Source organism: Myxocyprinus asiaticus, chromosome 6 (assembly GCF_019703515.2).
Source record: "Myxocyprinus asiaticus isolate MX2 ecotype Aquarium Trade chromosome 6, UBuf_Myxa_2, whole genome shotgun sequence".
NCBI lineage: Eukaryota > Metazoa > Chordata > Actinopteri > Cypriniformes > Catostomidae > Myxocyprinus > Myxocyprinus asiaticus.
In genome coordinates, this window is record NC_059349.1 from 53,386,053 (window position 1) to 53,412,331 (window position 26,279).

A 26,279-nucleotide genomic window follows, 5' to 3' on the forward strand; every position below is an offset into this window, starting at 1 on the left:
AGTCATAATTATGAGATAAAAACTCATAATTGAGATAAAAAGTCATAATTATGAGATAAAAACTCATAATTGAGATAAAAAGTCCTAATTATGAGACACAAAGTCATAATTATGAGATAAAAACTCATAATTGAGATACAAAGTCATAATTAGGAGATAAAAAGTTATAATTGAGATAAAAAGTCAAAATTATGAGATAAAAAGTTATAATTGAGATAAAAAGTCATAATTATGAGATAAAAAGTTATAATTATGAGATAAAAAGTTATAATTGAGATAAAAAGTCATAATTATGAGATAAAAAGTTATAATTGAGATAAAAAGTCATAATTATGAGATAAAAACTCATAATTGAGATAAAAAGTCCTAATTATGAGACACAAAGTCATAATTATGAGATAAAAACTCATAATTGAGATACAAAGTCATAATTAGGAGATAAAAAGTTATAATTGAGATAAAAAGTCAAAATTATGAGATAAAAAGTTATAATTATGAGATAAAAAGTTATAATTGAGATAAAAAGTCATAATTATGGGATAAAAAGTTATAATTATGAGATAAAAAGTTATAATTGAGATAAAAAGTCAAAATTATGAAAAAAAGTCATAATTGAGATAAAAAGTCAAAATTATGAAAAAAAGTCATAATTGAGATAAAAAGTCAAAATTATGAAAAAAAGTCATAATTGAGATAAAAAGTTATAATTATGAGATAAAAAGTTATAATTATGAGATAAAAATTTATAATTGAGATAAAAAGTCATAATTATGAGATAAAAAGTTATAATTGAGATAAAAAGTCATAATTATGAAATAAAAAGTCATAATTGAGATAAAAAGTCATAATTATGAGATAAAAAGTTATAATTGAGATAAAAAGTCAAAATTATGAAAAAAGTCATAATTGAGATAAAAAGTCATAATTATGAGATAAAAAGTTATAATTATGAGATAAAAAGTTATAATTGAGATAAAAAGTCATAATTATGAGATAAAAAGTTATAATTGAGATAAAAAGTCAAAATTATGAAAAAAGTCATAATTGAGATAATAAAGTCATAATTGAGATAAAAAGTCATAATTGAGATAAAAAGTCATAATTATGAGATAAAAAGTTATAATTGAGATAAAAAGTCAAAATTATGAGATAAAAAGTCATAATTGAGATAAAAAGTCATAATTATGAGATAAAAAGTTATAATTATGAGATAAAAAGTTATAATTGAGATAAAAAGTCATAATTATGAGATAAAAAGTTATAATTGAGATAAAAAGTCAAAATTATGAAAAAAGTCATAATTGAGATAATAAAGTCATAATTATGAGATAAAAACTCATAATTGAGATAAAAAGTCCTAATTATGAGATAAAAACTCATAATTGAGATAAAAAGTCCTAATTATGAGATAAAAAGTCATAATTATGAGATAAAAACTCATAATTGAGATAAAAAGTCATAATTATGAGATAAAAACTCATAATTGAGATAAAAAGTCCTAATTATGAGATAAAAAGTCATAATTATGAGATAAAAACTCATAATTGAGATAAAAAGTCATAATTATGAGATAAAAACTCATAATTGAGATAAAAAGTCCTAATTATGAGACACAAAGTCATAATTATGAGATAAAAACTCATAATTGAGATACAAAGTCATAATTAGGAGATAAAAAGTTATAATTGAGATAAAAAGTCATAATTATGAGATAAAAAGTTATAATTATGAGATAAAAAGTTATAATTGAGATAAAAAGTCATAATTATGAGATAAAAACTCATAATTGAGATAAAAAGTCATAATTATGAGATAAAAACTCATAATTGAGATAAAAAGTCCTAATTATGAGACACAAAGTCATAATTATGAGATAAAAAGTTATAATTGAGATAAAAAGTCATAATTATGAGATAAAAACTCATAATTGAGATACAAAGTCATAATTAGGAGATAAAAAGTTATAATTGAGATAAAAAGTCAAAATTATGAGATAAAAAGTTATAATTATGAGATAAAAAGTTATAATTGAGATAAAAAGTCATAATTATGGGATAAAAAGTTATAATTATGAGATAAAAAGTTATAATTGAGATAAAAAGTCAAAACTGAGATAAAAAGTTATAATTGAGATAAAAAGTCAAAACTGAGATAAAAAGTTATAATTGAGATAAAAAGTCATAATTATGAGATAAAAAGTTATAATTATGAGATAAAAAGTTATAATTGAGATAAAAAGTCATAATTATGAGATAAAAACTCATAATTGAGATAAAAAGTCATAATTATGAGATAAAAACTCATAATTGAGATAAAAAGTCCTAATTATGAGACACAAAGTCATAATTATGAGATAAAAAGTTATAATTGAGATAAAAAGTCCTAATTATGAGATAAAAACTCATAATTGAGATAAAAAGTCCTAATTATGAGACACAAAGTCATAATTGAGATAAAAAGTCAATATTATGAGATAAAAAGTTATAATTGAGATAAAAAGTCATAATTATGAGATAAAAAGTTATAATTATGAGATAAAAAGTCATAATTATGAGATAAAAAGTTATAATTATGAGATAAAAAGTTATAATTATGAGATAAAAAGTTATAATTAGGAGATAAAAAGTTATAATTGAGATAAAAAGTCAATATTATGAGATAAAAAGTTATAATTGAGATAAAAAGTCATAATTATGAGATAAAAAGTTATAATTATGAGATAAAAAGTTATAATTGAGATAAAAAGTCATAATTATGGGATAAAAAGTTATAATTGAGATAAAAAGTCATAATTATGAGATAAAAAGTTATAACTGAGATAAAAGTTATAATTATGAGATAAAAAGTCAAAACTGAGATAAAAAGTCATAATTATGAGATAAAAAGTTATAACTGAGATAAAAGTCATAATTATGAGATAAAAAGTTATAATTATGAGATAAAAAGTTATAATTGAGATAAAAGTTATAATTGAGATAAAAAGTCAAAACTGAGATAAAAAGTCATAATTGAGATAAAAAGTCATAATTATGAGATAAAAAGTTATAACTGAGATAAAAGTTATAATTGAGATAAAAAGTCATAATTATGAGATAAAAAGTTATAACTGAGATAAAAAGTCAAAACTGAGATAAAAAGTCATAATTGAGATAAAAAGTCATAATTATGAGATAAAAAGTTATAATTGAGATAAAAAGTCATAATTATGAGATAAAAAGTTATAATTGAGATAAAAAGTCAAAACTGAGATAAAAAGTCATAATTGAGATAAAAAGTCATAATTATGAGATAAAAAGTTATAATTATGAGATAAAAAGTTATAATTGAGATAAAAAGTCATAATTATGAGATAAAAAGTTATAATTGAGATAAAAAGTCATAATTATGAGATAAAAAGTTATAATTGAGATAAAAAGTTATAATTGAGATAAAAAGTCATAATTATGAGATAAAAAGTTATAATTGAGATAAAAAGTCAAAATTATGAAAAAAGTTATAATTGAGATAAAAAGTCATAATTATGAGATAAAAAGTTATAATTGAGATAAAAAGTTATAATTGAGATAAAAAGTCATAATTATGAGATAAAAAGTTATAATTGAGATAAAAAGTCAAAATTATGAAAAAAGTTATAATTGAGATAAAAAGTCATAATTGAGATAAAAAGTCATAATTGAGATAAAAAGTCCTAATTATGAGACACAAAGTCATAATTATGAGATAAAAAGTTATAATTGAGATAAAAAGTTATAATTGAGATAAAAAGTCATAATTATGAGATAAAAAGTTATAATTGAGATAAAAAGTTATAATTATGAGATAAAAAGTTATAATTATGAGATAAAAAGTCATAATTGAGATAAAAAGTCATAATTATGAGATAAAAAGTCATAATTGAGATAAAAAGTCATAATTATGAGATAAAAAGTTATAATTGAGATAAAAAGTCAAAATTATGAAAAAAGTCATAATTGAGATAATAAAGTCATAATTGAGATAAAAACTCATAATTGAGATACAAAGTCATAATTAGGAGATAAAAAGTTATAATTGAGATAAAAACTCATAATTGAGATACAAAGTCATAATTATGAGATAAAATGTCATCGCTGAAATAAAAAGTCAAAATTATGAGATACTAAATATTAACTCATGATTTTGATTTACCAAAGCACAGTTTTTTATGTGGTGGAAATGGGCTTCCATACTGAACTCATGTCTCTCTGTAAAGGTGCAAGAACCCTTATAAATTCTAAGACTAACATTATAAATGGCCTTCAGCGGAAAAAATAATAATAAAATGCTGCACTAGTGAACAATTTAGTCCATGTTACAGTCCCTGAGCTTTCAAAGCATGCATACTACACTCTCTAGTGTCAGTCAGGAGAAATACAGCCGTGCATGTACTGTAACTCCAGCAAGAAGAAAAGGGAAATTAAGGGCAGATGAACATTTAAACTCAATTTAGCTTCATTTGTAACACAATGCAAATCATTCCAAAGCAAATTTACAAAGAATAATGGCTTAAAAAGCCCACAGTGATTAAGCCAACTTCATGAGATGTTTCGTTTAGCTGAGGACTCAGCAGGGAAAGCCCTCCTCCAGAGACTGGCACATTTAAATACATTTAGACACTGTCCAGTAATGCAGTTTCAACCATTCCAGTTCATTTGCTCTTTCGTTCTGTAAGAGACAAACTCTTGGTCACTGTTTTGCATGTGAGTCATGTGATAAAATCTAAATCTATCCTTCATTTGCATGTTACCATGGGAAGAGTACGACTCACCTCTTTATTTCTCTGACAGTGAGTCTTCTTCAAAACCGCTGATGTCTTCATATAGTTTCACACTCTAAAGTAGAAAATGTGCAATTTAATGCAAGCATTGACCAAACAGCACAACATGAATACACATTTATATGATGCAATAAGCATGCAGATACTTTGACAACACAAATGAATTCATAAGGTCTTGATTTTGGACATATTTGTATTGATCCCATTAGGAATGGGACCCATTTTAAAAGAGATTTTCCAATAACACTCTACAATAAGGGTTTATTCATTAACAATAATTAATGCATTAGATCTAACAATGAGCAATGATTTTTTGACCGCATTTATTAATCTATCGTTCATTGTTTTAACATTCATATTGCATTAAATAATGTAATCCGATACAACTTTTAATGTAAAAAAGGTATATGTAGAAAGTAACATAAGATTAATAAGTGCTGTAAAGTATTATTTTTAAGTTAACTACTGCGTTAACTAATGTTAACGAACACCACTTTATAGTAAAGTGTTATCGATTTTCCATTGGCAATCTTATATTTCCAATTTTTTGACTATACTGTAGGGTAAAAGTACAATTTGAAATGTAGAATTTGTTCTCTTTATAACTGGAGTCACCTGTTGGGAAGCTTAATCAGCAGTTAGACCTCATTTCCTGTCTGCTACAGGAAACAGTCAGGTCAGGGAAGGTTTGCTCACGTATTTCCTCCAGTTTCCTCTCTGATTTTCCGGACATCCTCCTAAAAGTTTTTGCTTAGCTTTTTCAGTGAGTCACAAATTGTCCCAGAAAGCTACACCTGACGGACAGCTGCGTTAAACAGAGACACTGGAATCAAACAGTACTTGAGGGTTTATTTAAGTGCCGTGGAGTATCACAAAAATACCATGAATATAGATTTAATTCAGTGCCATGTTATATCATTAGACCATACTATATATCATATATGATCATATGCCCTGATATATGGTCAACATGTTTACTTACTGTCCTTTTTTCTTGCCAGTAACAGTGGAAATGTTCAGTAGCTTGTCAAGACTTTAAGGTTTGTGTCTATGGGTGAATAACAGGACACTTTTATTTGTTTGTGTGTCTGAAGTCATTCAAAAGTACATTCAAAATGCAGTTCACACAAAACATTTACTCGAATTCACCTCTACTACTGTATGATGAAACTGTTTTCGACTGTTTTCAATGTTTTTAAAAAATTAATCTCAAAAGCTTAGATTCTTATTTATTTTTTTTATTCCCTTTTCTCCCAATTTGGAATGCCCAATTCCCTCTACTTAGTAGGTCCTCGTGGTGGCGCAGTTACTTAATCCTGGTGGCGGAGGACGAGTCTCAGATGCCTCCACTTCTGAGACCGTCAATCCGTGCATCTTATCACGTGACTCATTGTGCATGACACCGCGGAGACTCACAGCATGTGGAGGCTCATGCTACTCTCCACGATCCACTCACATCTTACCACACACCCCATTGAGAGTGAGAACCACTAATCGCGACCACGAGGAGGTTACCCCATGTGACTCTACCCTCCCTAGCAACCGGGCCAATTTGGTTGTTTAGGAGACCTGGCTGGAGCCACTCAGCACGCCCTGGATTCGAACTCGCGACTCCAGGTGTGGTAGTCAGCGTCAATACTCGCTGAGATACCCAGGCCCCCTTTTTTATTTTATTCTTAAAAAAGTATTGGCATAAGTAATTTGGAATTATCTTTTATTATTATTTCTTAAAAAAGATTTAAATAAATAAATAAATAAATAAAAACAGAGACCCTCATGCCTGTGTGAATTTATTTATTTATTTATTTATTCATATGTATATTTTGACATTTTTGTGAAAAGACACATTTTGTTCTGGTCAAATGGAATAACCCTAAGAAAAATTATAGATATTTTTTTTAGCTTGAAAAATATGAAAAATATGTTTATATACACTCACGTGTGCTCAAGGTGAACATAAAGTATTTTAATACCTTTTACTTCTTGGTGGTTACACCGGGGGTTTTCAAACTGGGGTCTGGAGACCTACAGGGGGCCTCAAGGGGGTGCTAGGGGGTCTGTGAAAAATTTCAGAGAAAAAGAGTTCACTTTTCTTTTACTTTTATTTTTTTTAAAGAGTAAAAAAGGTCAACATTTGACAAAATTACTGTTTCATTTTGCTTTCTGAAGACCGGTCGAAAATCATGAAGTTAATTATGATTCTCCTATTGAGCCACAGTTTTTAACAGTAATAATATAAAAATATAAAAATATTAAAAATACATGTTTTACATCAGGTTTTTACATCAAACATTACTGTGATATTGTGTAGAAAAAAGATACTCTGTCAGCTTAATACAAAGTAAATATTTTTTCAGATGTGTTAATATTTTACTAGTTTTTTTGTTTTTTTTTTGTCTTTAGTGCAACAACAATATAAAAGCCAATTATTTAATTTTAAAAACATGCTGTGTTTATATGATCATTTATATATTTTTTTGTTTTCACATAATATAATTGGGACTTTATACATTAAAATTTAGAGCAGGCTTTATATTTTAGGAAGGGGGTCCTTCGCAAGGCAATCGTCATATTTGGGGTACTTGATGCCAAAAAGTTTGAAAACCCCTGGGTTACACCACGTGACATGTTTTTCAAACATGTATGAAACCAACATGGACACAAACTAGACACGTGTGTTTTAAATGAGTTTTTTTTTTTTTTTTTTTTTTTTTAAAGATTTCTCATTTATGACCTTGAACAACCTTATGACTTTGCAAATATAAACCTGCCCTAAAATTCACTGAAGTAAACAACTAACCACGGGTTCCCTATAGAATTAAAAATAAACCCCTACATAATATCCTGCAATGATAAGAATGCATGCAGTATATTTTCAGAAGTGTTTTTAGCGCCCCCTGCTGTGTGGAATGGAAATGAACAGCGGGACTCCTCCCCTAATGCAGAACCGAGCAACGCGAGCTCTTCCTGCGGTCTGACAGCGCATTGTGTGTCTTCACTATTCACTTTATTCTTTAATACTTGCATTGAGCCATTAAAACAACATTTACTACTTTACCTTCCTCTGGGCGGACTGAAGGTCTCAGCGGGCTTCTCTACAATGGGCAACAGGGACGATGAATACGATTTCTTGTTCAAAGGTAAATTCTGCATTAATACCCCATATAGAGGGGCAAAATCATAACCCATCCATTGTTCTAAACCTATGCATTTTAAAGCCGATTGTATCATGAACATGTCTCATGCAATGGCACATATAATCAAAGCCATGTCCTGTTTGAAATAATAGCCACATAATAGATGTCACAGCAACATAGCAACGCCCGCAGTGGTATCAATAGATATCAATCGATAAATAAAACATCTGTTTCTGAGAGGCCGAATGCCTCCACACCGGCTGTGGGAATGATATCAGGCCTTTAATGCTAGGAACTTTAATATGCATTAAAAATGACCCAAAAAATGACCCTCAAAAATGATGCTATCTTGTCTTCTTTTATTGTTTATATTGATTAAAGACAAAAAAAAAAAAATAAATAAAAAATAAAAAAAATATGTTTGCTGTAAGCATTGGCTGTTGGTTTGTTTTGCATTGCAATCTAATCATGCATTCTAATTATATGCATTGTGTTTAACATAAATTATTTTAAAGAAACACATTTGTAAGATCGCGCATAGTTGAATGTTATATTATAAATGCTTGATAATATAATACATTTAATATGTTTGTTTAGTCCAGATATAGGCCCACATTCTAATGTTCTCTTCTGTCAACTGCTGCGATTTGTGACATTGTTGCAGTTTACTGTTACTTTGCGTTGATGTATGACGTCACAGCCCGATCAAAGTCTCACGTGGTGAAACTGTCACATTAGATTCAATTTTTACAATCTCAGCATAATGTGGGGGCAAAGTTCGGCTTTACAGACACAAACCCCCCACATGACAACTCACTTCAGCCTGAGCTTAAGAAAATACAGGCAAATGAAAAGCTGTGTTCATGTATTTACAGCTTTAAAGGGATAGTTCAACCAAAAAATGAAAGTTCTGTCATCATTTACTCACCCTCATGTCATTCCAAACACTAAAGTAGATGTTTAGCAGAATGTCCAGGCAACTCTTTTCCATACGATTGCATTGGATAGTGATTGGGGCTGAACATTGCGCTTCAAAAAGCATAATAAAAGTAGCAAATATGACAAAAGATTTTCAGTGAATAATGACTTAAAACTCCAGTTCATTATTCACACAGACCTATTACATGGCTTCAGAAGACATGCAATATAGCGCACAAGTCATATGGACTACTTCTATGATACTTTCATTGTTGGAGCTTGGAGCTTTAATCACCAACCACTTTCATTGTATAGATAAAAACATCCCCTTTTGTGTACTACAGAAGAAAATTAGTCTTATGTTGGTGTTTAAATGGTGTGTGTCTGATGTTTTGGCTTTGTTCTCAGTTGTTCTGATTGGAGATTCAGGTGTCGGAAAGAGTAACCTTCTGTCGCGCTTTACAAGGAACGAGTTTAACCTGGAGAGCAAAAGCACGATAGGTGTGGAGTTTGCCACACGCAGCATCCAGGTGGATGGCAAGACGATAAAAGCACAGATCTGGGACACGGCGGGACAGGAGCGATACAGGGCCATCACGTCTGCGTGAGTACACAACCCCTAAACAGCACTGTGGTTTTAAGGTTAATGATCTATTGAGTTTAAATCATCAAAACCGACCTCCCTACCCTAAACCTTAAACCTAAACCTAATCGATAGTGTCAAAAAAAGCAAATGTGAGATGAAAAACACAACCACGTCATTTTGTGGTGCTTCTATGACACTTTCGGCTCATGTGTCGACTCGCGTGCTCTTCAGGACACGTACCCCGCTCCTTTACATCACAAGTGCAACGCTCTATCAGTTGAGCTACCGCGCAATTTGATCACACTTGAACAAGCTTATGAATGTAGTTGATTATGTAATGAAAATGTTAAAATGAGTCATGCTCTATAGTAAAAGTGTTCAAATGTCAGAAGAGAGTGAAAAGTAGTGTTTATGAACTGATAATCTGCTGTTTTACTCGTGATTTGTGTAAAAAGTAAATAAAAGTCATTGTTGATGTAGCGCCTCTAGTGTTCATTTCACCAGGAAACTAGCACGATATGTATAATGAGCCACGTAAAAATCATTTAGCAAAAATGTAGATTTATTAACATGATTTTATGGCTATGTTCAGACTGCAGGCAAATCGGATTTTTTCTCAAATCAGATCTTTTCAGGCAGACTGTCTGCACTATTAATTGCAAGTGATCAAATCAGATTTGCGCGTTCAGACATAACCAACCTATCTGCATGGGTTGCTTTGGTAACGACGTAGGCTTACCCACGTGATGATGCTTTCAATGATGCTTCAATGATGCTTTTGTGATGATGGAAATGCTTTTCATTAGTTCTTATGTACAATTATTATGTTTTATTTGTTTGGAGACGTTTTTGGACACTACAATAAATTATTTTTGTAATGCTATAACTTTTGATTGCTTTGTCGGATACAGTTGACATGATTGGGAACAAAACAAAAGCAGTTTTTCGGAGCAACCTTATTTACACAGAGATATATAATGTAAAATCAGAAAAATAAGTAAAAAAGTACATTTTTGGCTAAAAATGTTTTTTAGCAGTTTCTTAGGCTGAGAGTCTCAGAATGTATCATAATCTATGTCATTAAAAAATTATTTACAATGATACCAAACACTTGACACTCCTTGTTTTTGTTTTGTTTGTTTGTTTGTTTGTTTTAGTTTTAAGCCTTTAATTTCAAGTATGCCACTGAAACATACAAAGAATCAAAAGTTATAGCAATACAAAAATAATTTGTGAGTTTCATTCTGTGCCATTTGAGTCATCATTGAGTACTTGGCACCATCTCCTGGTGGCCATATGTAACATTGTGCTTCATGTGGATTATCTAAAACACCTTCAGAGCTTAAAGGGTTAAAGATTACTCAATTCAATTAGATGTATCTTGTTATAAAATTGCATTTAACTTAGTTTAAAAATACTTGATTAGCCACAAATTAAGTATCAGAATGTACAAAAGGGAATTTATATGCATTTGTGAGTGATTTAACAGGATTTGTTTCTTTACCCTTGAAAAAAATAATTAGATTTGGTGTATTTATTTCTTTGGTGTAATATTCATTGGGTTTCAATCATTAACATTTTTAAAATTATTAAAATTAGCCATTAAACCATTAAAATAATTAAAACTAAAAAATGTAATATTTTATTTAATAGCAAATATAATAAGTAATTATAAAAATAAATAATATTTAAATAAAATTTGTATTATTATTTTTATATTATATCATTAAATAATCTGTTATATAAATAATATTTTAAAATAAATAGAAATTTAAAATAGTTAAACTATAAAAATATTTTTTTGTACATTCTGCATCTGTTGGCTGTAATATTATGTAGGCGATGATACACATTGGCATAGCATTTCCTTACAAAAATGAACAATGGTAACCACAATTTATTTCAAAATACCATAGTTACTACAGAAACTGTTGTCATATAACATTTTGTGGTAACTTATTATGAGCCACCACTCATAAAAAAAGGAAATGAAACTAAATGACAGAAAGATTCTGAGCTTTTAACTCTGTTTGAAGATCACATATTAACCTATTATGATTTTACAGTAATGATGATCATTGTTTTTACTATGGTAATTCTTTCTGAGGGAAGGTTACTGCGTGTATCATGTCCTAAGTACATTACAGGTGTAAAATATACAAATAAACAATGTAATATTTGAGAAAGCGTTGTTTATTCGGAAGTTCACACTGGTGTGTTTGTGTTACCTGTGCAGGTATTACCGTGGCGCTGTGGGCGCGCTACTGGTGTATGACATCGCCAAACATCTGACCTATGAGAACGTGGAACGCTGGTTGAAGGAGCTCCGAGATCATGCCGACAATAACATCGTCATCATGCTGGTGGGGAATAAAAGCGACCTGCGGCACCTGAGGGCAGTGCCCACCGATGAGGCACGTGCCTTTGCAGGTACAAAGTGCTCTGGAGATGCAGGGGAATGCATTAGTTTGTTTATTTGAACCTTTTAATAAGGTTACATAACGTTACAGTGAGCAAAATGTATCATGTAGACCGTATTATAGGGGTTTAAAGTTCCCAAAACTAAAAAGTAATTCCAATGTGTTTCTTTCTTTGAATTGCAGACATTAAAACAACATAATCATTTTCCTTTAAAGTGATCAGATTTACTTGAACCCTTTAAGCTCTGAATGTGTTTTTAAAGATTTTTTGTTTCAGTGATATACCCAAAATTAAAGGCTTATAACTAAAAAAACAAAAAAACAAAAAAGAAACAAGAAGGGTCAAGTGTTTGGTAACACTGCAAAGAAAACTTTTCACATTTTTGAATGATATAGATTGATACATTCTGAGACTCTCAACCTAAGAAACTGCTGAAAAGCAACAACAAAATTGAGCCAAAAATGTACTTTTTTTCTTATTTGACATTATATATCTCTGGGTGTAAATAAGGTGGCCCCAAAAACTGTTTGTTCCAAATCATGTCAACTGTATCTGAGAAAACTTTTGTGAAATGTCATAGCATTACAAAAATAATTTGAGTTTCATTCTGTGCCATTTGAGTCATCATTGAGTCTGTGTCATGTACTTGGCGCCATCTCCTTGTGGCCATATGTAACATTGTGCTTCATGTGGATTATCTAATGATCTATGCATCCGATTACCTTGTGTGTTAGCTTGTTTGAAAGATAATTGCCTCTTCTAAGTCAGTGTTTCCCAAACTGGGGTATGCGTACCCCTGGGGGTACGTGAGGTGACAATGGATGGAATAAAATTCTGAGATTTTAAGGTCATCACAGTCTAAAATAACATTCAAACCCGGTTAATGTATTTCTCACTGGCAAAAATAATTTTGTGTGCCCTTTAGTGTAGAAACACCAAAATGGTTGTGCCATAAAGGTCAGATAAATATGCAATGAAATAACCCTATCTTTTGCAGTTAAAAAAATGCATCTACTCATGTGTCGTGCGTCACACAAGTATATTTTTTCGCCAACTCAGCATACTGCTAGGTGACGTAGCTTAGTGATAGAAAGTAAGATTGATACTTGATTCTGATGGGATAGTTCATAAGGTTTGATGACAGGTGTCAGACATCCGGTGAGGCCAAATAATTTTCCACATTCAAACGCAGTAATTTTCACTCACATTTGCTCGCACACTAGAGACCTGTTTTTACAGTGCTGCATGATGTTTTTTTACAGAAAATGAGCTCAACCTTGCTAACAGTGTCAAATGTGACTTAAAAAGCTCCTTGAGCTGACCGCGCAATTGCACAGAGACTTTCCCGCAATGCTCGAAGTCGGCCAGCAATGCCGTACCAGCAATGATGCACAATTCCAGGAACAGCACTGAACGCTATTCTTGCATACCGCGAGGCGATGAGGGGGGAATTTTCAAGTTATGCAGTTATATCATATCTAGCATACTCATTTCAATCGGTAAGCCATTTATTCAGTATGTATATGATTAATATCAAGTCAAGTCAAAACATGTACAAATATAACATGTTTTATATAAGGGAGTTGTTTTACAAAGATAATTGTGTTAAATATACATATTTTCAAAATACCTTGTGTGAATGTTATCTATGCGTTAGAGAGGGGGTACATGAAAGGATGTTGAATGTTTGAAGGGGTACACCACTCTAAAAAGTTTGGGACCCACTGCCTAAGTAATGGTATGTGATATTTATGTTTAGTTTATTTTTCGTTATAAGCATAAACACGGCATATAAGCAACACAAACATAATTGTCAAAGACATATACTTAGCTATTACTCGCTGGATTTTTGTCTGTGAGTAAAACAAATAGGGTGGTTGTATTCTACTCTTTGAGAGCTTTCCAACAACATATGACACATGGCTATTTAATAAGTTTGATGTTTCAATGATTACAATATTTTTACAGTGCAAAATGTTTAATAAATGATCAAAATGGAACACTTCTGATTTGTTTGCAAATTTCAGAGTACTTGTTCAGTTCCCCTTCTGTCACTCACTCGACGTTGTGTCGATGTAGTGACACTAGGGGTCGCTCTTGAGAGTCCAGAACACCTCAGATCTTTGAGAAAAGGCCAATGAGGATTGGCGAGTGGAAATTGCATGCCACTCCCCCGGACATACGGGTATAAAAGGAGCTGGCTCGCAATCACTCATTCAGATTTTTTCTTTGGAGCCGAGCGGTTGTACTATCAGCGAGCTGAATACTACTGCTGTTCCATTCACCTCTTAAGAATCGTATGCTGTTGGATATATGCCGCATTTCCAAAGGCTTTCTATCCTTCTGCATGACGAGTGCAGATTTCGCCCCTGGGCACTTCGACAGCGCTAAAAGAGTGTATATTCCTGCTAAAGAGTATATTTTCTCTATTAGAGCACACACACTGACGTTGAACATCTTTATAAAGATGCCTTTCCGTCTTTGTGTGATTCCTGGATGCGGTTGCTATCTCTCTGCTTCCGACGGCCACGGGCGCTGCCTCACGTGTCTGGGCAGGTCAGGCCGCCTCTGCCCTGCATGCCATGGCCCTCCTGCAAGTACACCAGGCCAAGGTACTAAAGGAACTGCACGTGGGTAGTCCTGATCTCGATGTGATGCAGGAGCTGCGCTTGGCAACTGATCTCGCCCTCCGGGCGACGAAGGTCACAGCGCGAGCACTCGGGCAGGCGATGTCCACCCTCGTGGTCCAGGAATAACACCTGTGGCTGAATCTGGTCGAGATGAGGTTTCGGGTCAACTGGGAAAAGAGCAAGCTCAGAGCATCTCTTTTCTCGGCATGGAGTTAGACTCAGTCTCGATGATAGCGCGCTTCACGAGCGAGCGCGTGTGGTCGGTGCTGAACTGCATGAAGTCGTTCAAGCAGAGAACAGTGGTTCAACTGAAACACTTTCAGATGCTCCTGGAACAAGACGTTGTGTCGATGTAGTGACACTAGGGGTAGCTCTTGAGAGCCCCGAACACCTCAGATCTTTGAGAAAAGGCCAATGAGAATTGGCGAGTGGAATTTGCATGCCACTCCCCCGGACATATGGGTATAAAGGAGCTGGCTCGCAACCACTCATTCAGATTTTGTGCTGAGGAGCCAAGACAGGGTCTCGGCCATTTCAGCGGGTAGTACAGTGTCGTGGCAGGGGGACACAATGTCTCGTTCCCTCCATCAAGGAACGGAGGTTACGACAGTAACCGAGATGTTCCCCTTCTGTCACTCACTCAACGTTGTGTCGATGTAGTGACACTAAGGGTCCCTATACGAAATGCCACAACTAGCTGAACCGTGTTACGTGGACTGCCGGTGCTGGTGCAAGCAAGCTGCTGCGTGCATAGTAGCAGGTGCACCGGTCTGCACGTAGCCTCCCCCAATGCCCCAAAAAACGTTGTATAGTTCCCCACATCCCTGGGGGGGAAGAGACATATCTAGTATGGAAGCAGGCCAGCCGCGGCCTTTTCTCTCTATGTTTTCTTTCCACAGAGTATTCAGTTATTCGGCTGGGGCCATTTTAATGCTCAATATATGCGCTGGGGAAGGTGTTCTATTCCTGTCCTATTCTTTCAGGGTGAAAAGACCCCGTGGAGACCACATCCTGCCCGGAGGGGAGGCAAGATGTGGCAAGCATGTCATGTGGGCTAACAGCCGCACATGGAAGAGGCGCGGTGGTAGGTCCTGCCTGAAAGGGGAGGAGCTCTACAAACATGGTGACTGGGACAGAGAGGGCTCTGTCGAAGGGAGACGCAGGTCTGCCAACAGGGAGACCGTACTGTGGAAAATACATCACAGGGGGTTACCGGAGTAACTGGCACCTGTGGAGCACCTACCTCAGTGAATTCCTCCGCTAAATTCGGGAGCCACAGGGCTAGGGAGGAAGGACATCCAAGGTTCACGGGTTTGTGAACTCACATGGGAAAAGAAGCACACATCTTTGCCTCTTTGAAGGGGAAAGGTGCTATACACAAGCGATACACCCGGCCAGCTGTCTGTATTCCCGAACTTACCTGTTCGTACCTGATTGAACATGGGATGAAACCGGCTCAACCCGGAGACTGTAAAATCTTGTGAAGGTATTGGGTGTCGCCCTGCAGATGTCTGCTAGAGAGGTGCCATGGGCCAGTGCCCACGAGGATGCCAGACACCTTGTGGAGTGTGCTCATATTCCCGAAGAGGCGGGCATGGCCTGGGCCTGGTATGCCATTGCGATGGCATCCACGATCCAGTGGGCAAGCCTCTGTTTGGAGACAGCGTTCCCTTTCCTCTGTCCGCCAAAGCAGACAAAGATCTGCACAGAGCGTCTAAAGCTCTGCGTGCGATCCAAGTAGATGTGCAAATTATGCACCGGACACAGCAACGACAGGCTGGGTCTGCCTCCTCTTGGGGCAGCGCTTGCAGGTTCACCACCTGATCCCTGAAGGGGGTTGTGGGAACCTTGGGAACATAGCCGGGCCGGGGTCACAGGATTACGTGAGAGTCACCCGGACCGAACTCCAGACAGGTATCGCTGACAGAGAATGCTTGCAGGTCCCCAACCCTCTTGATGGAGGTGAGCGCAATCAGGAGGGCCGTCTTCAAGGAGAGGGCTTTCAGCTCGACTGACTCTAGCGGCTCAAAGGGGGCTCTGTGAAGGCCCAGGAGGACCACGGAGAGATCCCATGAGGGGAACAGGCATGGCCTAGGAGGATTCAGCCTCCGGGCACCTCTCAGGAACCTGTTAATCAGGTCATGCTTCCCTAAGGACTTACCATCCACTGTATCGTGGTGTGCCGCTATGTCAGCCACATACACCTTCAAGGGTCTTCAGCTCAGGAAGAACACCAATTCGCAAACCGACGCCACTTCAGGGTATAAAGCTGCCTTGTGGAGGGAGCTCTGGCCTGAGTGATCGTGTCTACCACTGCTGGTGGTAGGCCACTTAGGTCTTCCGCGTCCCGTTCAAGGGCCAGACGTGGAGGTTCCAGAGGTCTGGGCACGGGTGCCAGATGGTGCCCCGTCCCTGAGAAAGAAGGTCCTTCCACAGGGGAATTCGCCAGGGAAGGGCTGTTGCGAGGGGCCACGAGGGTGACCTGCTCCTTGTCCTCCCTGACCAAATTTAGACAGTTTTAAATAAAGACATTTATTTTTTAAAGGCAGAGGCTATTTGCACTAAGTGTAAAAAGCAACAAAAAGCATCTTCTTTGCACTAAGTGCAAACAGTGTTAGATACTATTTGCACTCTAGTGATACTCTTACACCCCTGTTTAAATACTAACATACAGTATAGTGGCATCACTGCAGCATTTTTATTGTGTTTATTTGGAGTCTCACAGACACCCTACACCAACCCCTAACCCTACTTTACAAAAATTAACCATGGTTTTACTACAGTAACAATAGTATCACCATGGTTAGTACATCAGAACTATATAGTTTCCACCAAAACACATAGTTACTACAGTATTACTACAGTAAAACCATGGTTAATTTTATCCAGACCAAATCTTTCTCTTAACTCCACGACCTTCACTGTGGCCAAATCACTGCGAGGAATCTCTTTTATTTATTATTATAAGTAGTGGTATAGGAAAGAGAAGAGACATGGGAAAAAGTATGTCATGGGGTGGGATTTGAACCCAGATCTCCAGCATGACAACACACACACATTCCATCATTACACCATGGGCTATTACAGCTGCACATGGGGGTGCAGTTTGTCATAAAATCATGTATTTCCACCAGACTATTGGAGCGCAAATAGTCACTTAGTTATCCAATCTCTTAATCCACTAAATGTCTAACCCGTTAATCAGTTTAATGTCTCTGCCCCATCGCAAAAATTCAAATATGCCCACCTTCATCTGATCAGCAGTTGACCCCAAATTAATCATTCGTGGCTATCTTGAGTTTGGTCTGAGCAGTGATGGGCGGAGTTATTGTAAATAGCCTCTGCCAACAAGATGGGCTATTTGCACTTAGTGTAAATAGACACTCTGTTTTTTAAATGATCGGTAACAGTTTACAATAAGGTTATATTTGTTAACATTAGTTAACGCAAGAGTTAACACAAACAGCGATCAGTGAACAATGCATTTGCAACATTTATTAATTCTGGTAGTGTTTATTTCTACATACACTAATACATTTTAAAAATGAAAATTTCAAGATATTAGCATTAGTTAATGCAATATGAACATGAACAAACAGTATTTTGATATATTAACATTAACTGAGATTCATTAATGCTGTCATTGTTTTTTCATGATACCTAATGGATTTACTAATGTTAAAAAATACAACTTTATTGTAAAATGCGACCAAATTATCTTAATTTTTTAAATAAGTTGCATTCAAAATCGAATTGGCTCAAAAACTTTGTCTCAGTTAGAGACGTAAATAGTACAAAAGTAACTGTAATCTGATTATGAGTATTTTAAAATGTAATGCAATCTAATTACAAGTACTTTTATTCTTGTAATTTGATTACATAATCCAGATTACATGTAATCTGTTTCTACCATCACTGGATGTGTCATAAAATCTGAAATTTGGTTCTGATTCGGTTCAGTACAATTATTTTGCAACTGAAATAGGTCAATAATTGTATTTTGCATTAGAAATGGATGTATAAATTATTCTCAAATTACTGTTAATTATTTATTATTTAGAACTAGTAGCGCACAGCTCTAGCATGCACTGCAGGTTACATTACATTTATAATTGCTTATTACATACAAAATCAGTGCATTGAGTTTTCATTGTCAGGTCGATTACACTTATAATGAAACCTGATTTCTGCAAAAACACACGCTGGTGTACAGACAGCATGTAGGTTACTGAATATTCTCATGGGGATATTTGAAGAGCGGATGACATTAAACTCTCCTTTGCTTGTTTCTAGAGAAAAATAATCTTTCATTTATTGAGACGTCCGCTCTGGATTCAACCAACGTGGAGGAGGCGTTCAAGAATATTCTAACAGGTACGCAGTGACTCTACACAAATTAACCCCATCTCCAGTACACATGACATGTGACAGTGATTTTACAACATTTTTGGGGAGTTGCCAAATGTGAAGCCCATGTGAGACCCTCAAACCCCCATAAATATTGTAAAATCACTGAACCACATGGCCTTAACCTCCTGAGACCCGAGCGTGACTGCTGTGTGCATTTTCCATTTCCCTTTTTTATTTGTATCTAGTAGCATCTAATAAACAAGCAACAAAAAATAACATTTTGTTTTTTTCTAGACCAAATAGTTTTCCTAAACATTAATGTCTACATATGTGGACAGCGAGACTACGCTGTGAAATTTTAAATAATACCAAGATATAGAAAGTCAAATTTTTTTTCATCAAATAGTTTCTGATGTTTCCAGGAGTGTTGGTTATTCGTGTTTTGAGACGTTACAGACATTACATCAGAAATTAGCATATTAGCAATTAATTCTGATTTAAAGTAATGTCCAGCATCATCCAATCACTGCCAACCATGTTAAAATAAATATGATACATTATAAATTCTGAATCTATGTACTGATTATCATTGTCACATGTCTGTCAAACATGTTGAGTGATCCAAACATCATCTGCAGCCTGAAACTGAACTTTTGATCAGATTTTAGGAGTGAATGCACTTAACTGCATAGAGAGCTATAGGATGCTCCCTTGCTCCCTATTTAGTGAATGACTTAACCTCCAGTGTGCTGTCTGTCTGCACTAGCGAAGCCAAAATTCAACGTCCACACATGAGGACGTGGAGTCGCACGAGGTTAAGAGGCTTTTTTTTTTCATCAAACGGCAGTGTTAGGTAGATTACTTCTGAAATATAATCTGGTAATGAATTGTAATCTTTTGATTACACTTTTTAGGTATTCTTATCTGATTACTTTTAGATTACTTAATGGATGTTTTGATGAAAATCATTAATTTTAAGTTAATAACAATCAATTTACACTCCTTTCATTAAACATTAGTAAACATGAAGTCGAACAGCAATTTTTTCAGCAACCCCCTGATAGGTAATGTAATCCATAAAAGTAACTAATCTGATTATGCACATTTAAAATGGTAATCTAATTATAAATTCTTCATATCTGTAATCTATGTAATCCAGATTACATGTAGTCTGTTACTACACAATACTATCAAATGGATAATTTCAGTGTCTTCTATATATTAGGAAGAAATGTTTATTCTGATTATTATGTATAATAAATGTAGCTATTAAACTTTCCGCTATATTGTGTATTGCCTGAAAACACCTGTGGTAAAATCACTATAATGCACAGTTTCAAGTGGCGTGTTGCTTTTATAAAAAGCCAGGAACAACATTATGATAAAACACACTAATGTTTAATAAATAATTACATTTATTCTAAATAATAAATCATGATACAAATAGTTTAGTTAGTAGCAACTTGTCACATTAATGTGAATTTAATTAATGTGTGGTTACAGGTGTGTATATATACGTATATAAGTGTTATTACTATTAATAAAAACTACAATTAAATTTTTTTTTGTAAATAGAAAAAAAACTTGCATATTTGGAAAAACTGAAACTAAACAAAAAATTTTAAGGCTCCAAAAATAATGAAAATGTAATTACAATTTAACTATACAGTGACAAGAAAAAGTATGTGAACCCTTTAGAATTAGCTGGTTTTCTGCATTAATTGGTCATATAATGTGATCTCATCTTCATCAAAGTCACAAGTATGGACAAACACAATGTGCTTAAGCTAATGACACACAAACAATTATAATCTTTCATGTCTTTATTCAACACATCCCATTAAACATTCACAGTGCTGTGGAAAAAGTAAGTGAACCCTTGGATTTTATAACTGGTCGATCCTTCTTTAGCAGCAATAACCTCAACCAAGTGTTTCCGGTAGCTGCAGGTTAGACCTATACACCATTCTTCCTTACAGAACTGCTTCAGCTCAGTCATATTCTTATGATGTCTGGTGTGAACGGCTCTCTTGAGGTCATTCCACAGCATCTCTATTGGGTTAAGGTCTGGGCTCTGACTGGGACACTCCAAAAGATGGATCTTTTTCTCATATCATTCTGTAGTGGATTTACTGTGATGTTTAGGGTCATTGTCCTGCTGCATCACCCAACTTCTACTGAGCTTCAGCTGGTGCACAGACACCCTGACATTATCCTGTAGGATATCTTGATAAATTTGGGAATTCATTTTTCCCTCGATGATGACAAGCGGTCCAGGCCCCGAAGAAGCAAAGCAGCCCCAAATCATGATGCTCCCTCCACCGTACTGCACCGTTGGGATGATGTTTTCATGTTGGTATGCAGTGGCCTGTTTATGCCTTATGTAGTGCTGCGTGTTCTTCCCAAAGAATTCAACCTTAGTTTTATCAGTCCACAAAACATTTTCCCAGTAGCGTTGTGGAGTGTCAAAATGGTCTTTGGCAAACTTCAGGTGTGCAGCAATGTTTTTGTATGAAAGCAGCGGCTTCCTTCGTGGTGTCCTTCCATGGACATCATGTCTGTTGAATGTTTTCCGTATAATAGACTCATGAACAGAGATGTTAATCAGTTCCAATTATTCCTTCAAGTCTTTAGCTGTCACTCTTGGGTTCTTTTTTTACCTCATTAAGCATTCTGCGGTGTGCCCATTGAGTCATCATTGCTGGACGGCCACTTCTAGTGAGAGTACCTATAGTACTAAATCGTCTCCATTTATAGACAGTTTGTCTAACTGTGGACGGATGAATATCTAATCTCTTCGAGATAACTTTGAAACCCTTTCCAGCTTTATGCAAAGCAACAATTCTTGATCGTAGGTCTTCTGAGATCTTTTTTGCAAAGCATGGTCCACGTCAGCAAGCGCTTCTTGTGAATAGTAAACTCAAAATGTTTGAGTGCATTTTATAAGTCAAAGTAGCTCTAACCCACACCTCCAATCTCGTTTCATTAACTGGGTGCCAGGTTTGCCAACTCCTGACTCTAATTAGCTTTTGTTGTCATCATTAGCCTAGGGGTTCACTTACTTTTTCCACAGCACTGTGAATGTTTAATGGGATGTGTTCAATAAAGACATGAAAGATTATAACTGTGTGTGTGTTGTTAGCTTAAGCACATTGTGTTTGTCTATACTTGTGACTTTAATGAAGATGAGATCACATTATATGAGCAATTAATGCAGAAAACCAGCTAATTCTAAAAGTTTTACAAACTTTTTCTTGCCACTGTAACCATAAAATCAAAACTATAACAGCCCCATCATACTTCAAACGTGGCTCATCCAATCACATTTTAGACCCAGAGAGATTTGTTTTAGCCACTTTAAACTGACAAGAATATTTATACTCTTCCAAATGAGCTCAAACTTTCTCTCTTTGCACTTTTTGTAGAAATTTATCGCATCGTATCACAGAAGCAGATTGCTGACCGGTCAGCCCACGACGAATCGCCGGGAAACAACGTGGTCGACATCAGTGTACCACCCACCACAGACGGGCAGAAAGGGAACAAACTACAATGCTGCCAAAACCTGTAACCGTGACAACCAGCTGTCACAGACCCCCACCCCCCCACCTGTCACTCATCTCTGATGCCCTCTTCATGTTGTGCCGCTAATATTCTCAGTTTTATTTGTGTAATATATTTTCTTTTTGATAGCTTGTCAACTCACATTCACACATATGAAGTAAAATTTTACAGTATGGGGCTGCGCTATGGTTTATTGGATTCGAGAGTGGTTTAAACATACAGTAAGCCTCAGTTTTAACAGTGTCGACGGACGAAAATATCTCACCATCACAGAGGAACATGGACAAAAAGATTCAAAAGCATTTTGAACCTAGATATTCTCTGTTATTGCATTTTAATGTTTCAAAATGCTAATTTTCATCCTTGAACAATAAAGCAAAGTGGTGTAATCAATAGTACATGATATTTACATATTTCACCCAAACATTAAAAAAAATTAAATAAGAAAATATATTTGGCTTAAAGAAAATAAGGCCTATTTTTAGGACCATCGCAACTGTTTGCATTGTGACATTATTTTCATGACAATTAAGCACATTTTCCCAACAAATTCCTATTACTGCAATGCAACAAATAATACTGTATATTATTTAAATGCATATGTTTTCATACATAATGGTAGCATTTTTTTATAAGAATTTAATGATAATCACCTTTGGGAATATTATATGAATTTTTAAATATTTTATGACTAATAGATTACTCATGTTTGATTTTTTATTTGATTTTTTTATTTTTTTTATTTCAGACTTTAATAAAATATGCAACTGTTTGTAAATGAGGAAAATAACTCTATGTCTTGATTATTCTGTATGAAAAAAAAAAAACCTAACAAAAAAGATCCATGGCATACCACTATTTTTGGGACATGATACCATTTCAATACTAAATCTTTGAATTATCTTTGAGAACGCATTATAATTATAATAATAATAATGAGATTATTTGCATTATGGTATTCAGAATTTAGGGTGAAATGTGCTTAATTGTCCTGAAAATTCAAAAAATATAAATGCCACAAAAAATCTGCTTCATTTTCCTTATGCAATATTTATCCTCTTACTTTTGCTGTTAATTTTGAGGTGAAATAAGACGGTGAAAATATTTTTTAACATCTTCCTTGAGCAAAAGTAATCAAATCAAGTTACAATGCAGACAATACTTGTTCTGAGCACTTAAATGTGATAAAGCTGCTAGTGCAGTGTTGAGTCTCATATACTGCATTACTTATTTCATTCTTTTTTGCATAGAACGCTATGGGGGGTAAAAGTGATGTCATATAAAATAGACAGGAATACCTGCCCCCCTCCAAACACATATTGTTTTCATTATTGTTTCATGGCTGGATTGTAGAGGTATATAAAATAACGAATACACTTATGTGGAACAATTGCATAAGACTAACAGATATAACAAACAGCTAAATAGCAGAAGCCATCATGTTTTGTTATTAGAATCATATGCAGAGCTCATCTCACCAGAAACAGCTATTTATTTTTTATATGCATAGTTCTTTTCAAAAAAATGTGGATACTTTTTTTATTATTGTATGTTTAGATCCATTATTGTCATACACACCTTAATGTCTTTGAAGCTTCTTAATGCTGTTCTGGACGTTAGCTGTAAACACACACACACACACACACACACACGCACACATGCACATGCACAAAAACGTATTTGTAATTTTGGAAATTTTCAAACTACAAATAAAACCAATGCTTAAATTGTGAATACTAACATAATGCATCAGTTATGCTTCGAAATTAAAACATTATACATTCAATGCTACACAATATGATCTAACTGAGAGCAATATTAATAAACTGTTGCCTTTTTTAAAAATATGTATCTTGTACTTCAATTATGAGTAAGAAATGGTGATTCTATCAATTAGGCCTATTCAAGAGCTTTTTTGTCTTTTTAAGACAATGCATTACCTGTAGGTAAGAAAAATCACATATGAGATCTCTTTGATATCTCAATTGTTTCTATTAGATGGCAATGAGATTAACTGGAGAGCAAATGTGTTATCCACATTCATTTTATAGCTCAACAATGACTTATTTGCATCTATTTTTGCTTCTAAGGAATTTTAGTAGAAACACCTGAGACAAAGTCAATGCTTTATGGGGGTTTTTCTGATTATGTTACATTTAAGTTTCCTGAGCTATGAAAGAGGAACCTCTGAACAAAATGCTTTTTTTTTTTAATACGAGTGTGGCTTGTGTGCCAACCCAATGGAGATGATCTAAATGAAAATGAATTTTCTATATCTAGATTTCTGTTCATTGTTTCTGTTTTGTGTATATGGGTTTACTGCACTGTGCTGCTACAGGAAACATGTGTACTGCAGATAAGAGGTGCTGCTTCTGATATCGGGTCACTCGCAGAGCATCTGTGTAGAACTGGGTGAGTACACTTATATATGCAGCTAACAATCGAGCAGGCCCAATAAACTATATAAACAAAATATCAAATACATTTAGACCTACACTGGAGGAATTTTTTGAAAATGTACAGTATACGAGTCAATGACAGGATGTTAATTTTTTCTCTGGATCTAATAAGTTATTAAAAAAAAAAAAACCCACTAAAAATAAAACTCCTACAAAACAATAACTTAAACAGACTTGTAAGATCGGAGTAGCCCGGCTGAAGGAAATTAAGAATAATTAAGACAGAATTACACCAAGATAGCCTATAATTCTGGGAAATTCCTCTAAGCATTAAGAAGTTAGAAAATTCAGACTAGTGCCAAGGAGTCTGAACTGACCTGCATCTGGCCAATGTAACTGGTTCAAAACAAGGGAGGGTGTCCAGGAAAACCCAACCTTGTACCCTGAAATTCCTCAACGTCATCAATTTAAAGACACTGCCAAGATGGTGCCTTAAAGTCTGAACAAACTTTGTGTAAGAATGCACATCTGTTTAATCTTAACTATCATCTGAACAAAGGAAACTTTTCAGGATAGCACATAACCTTCCTTCAGACCCCTCCTCACTCATGTTATAAATCAGGAAATACCCCCACACTTAATGGTTATCACATGACATCTCAACCATCTGCAAGAGACTCTCCCAAGAAACCTCAGATGGATCTTATTACCACACTCCAAAGCCACAGACTGAACTTTTATTGGCCTATTTTATCCTGCAACTGCAAATAGGATATATGAACGTAATCCATGAACATTTCACACAAAGTCACAGTACTTTGCTGATTTAACCCTCTAAAATGCACAGAATCTACCTTTATGTACCAAAATGTACACAATACCTAGCCTTGCTAGATAATTCTAAAAATTATGTTGTTACGACCTGTAATCACTTTTCTAACTGACAAATTGATGATTATAATCTTTAATCCTGTTTTATTCATGTCATATTGATAAGCACATCATGTTTACTATCGTTGAGATTCTTTCTACATTTCAGCAATGTTTTCAGCTGTATCCGAGATATATAAAATGTATGATTAAAACGTGTACTTTTTCAAGCGGGAATTTTTAGAGGCCTTTACACAAAGGATCATTAATCACCTTCAGAAGGAGGGACTGAGAGATGATCACATGGTATCTGAAAAGACACTTCTGATTGGCTCAAGACACCTTTGGGGTGCAGGCAACCTCAACTCAACAAAACCTCCCCGTCTAGGATGAACTCTCCTATTCATCCTCTTGCTTGTTCTCTTCCCTCGTGGCTCTTAGCCCTTCTTCAGCTGGCTTCACTTCGGCGCCCCTCTGCCCAGGTTCCACACAATGAAGAGTTCAGGAAAGCTTGGAACGCAAAGCTCTAAAAAGAGTTCTCTTCTCTGCACTATGACTCACACACGTGACGGGGATTCGCGAGTCTCCCTTGCGGGAGGCCTCGCTTCA

At 34.7% G+C, this 26,279-nt stretch overlaps 1 protein-coding gene and 1 long non-coding RNA gene across 2 annotated transcripts; one reads left to right on the top strand and one right to left on the bottom strand.

Annotated features, from left to right (window-relative positions):
• Window positions 1-4,537: 4,537 nt before the first annotated feature.
• Window positions 4,538-5,488, bottom strand: LOC127442834 (uncharacterized). The gene is made up of 3 exons (XR_007897525.1): window positions 5,411-5,488; window positions 4,787-4,850; window positions 4,538-4,683 (listed from the first exon to the last, which is right to left on the bottom strand). It is a non-coding gene; the product is annotated as an uncharacterized LOC127442834 (long non-coding RNA).
• A 2,239-nt stretch (window positions 5,489-7,727) lies between these two features.
• Window positions 7,728-23,934, top strand: rab11bb (RAB11B, member RAS oncogene family, b). Its single transcript, XM_051700776.1, has 5 exons — window positions 7,728-7,935; window positions 9,259-9,454; window positions 11,673-11,866; window positions 18,781-18,861; window positions 22,263-23,934. The coding sequence occupies exons 1-5, from the start codon at window positions 7,896-7,898 to the stop codon at window positions 22,406-22,408; spliced, it is 657 nt and encodes a 218-aa protein (XP_051556736.1). The 5' UTR covers window positions 7,728-7,895; the 3' UTR covers window positions 22,409-23,934.
• Window positions 23,935-26,279: the final 2,345 nt, after the last annotated feature.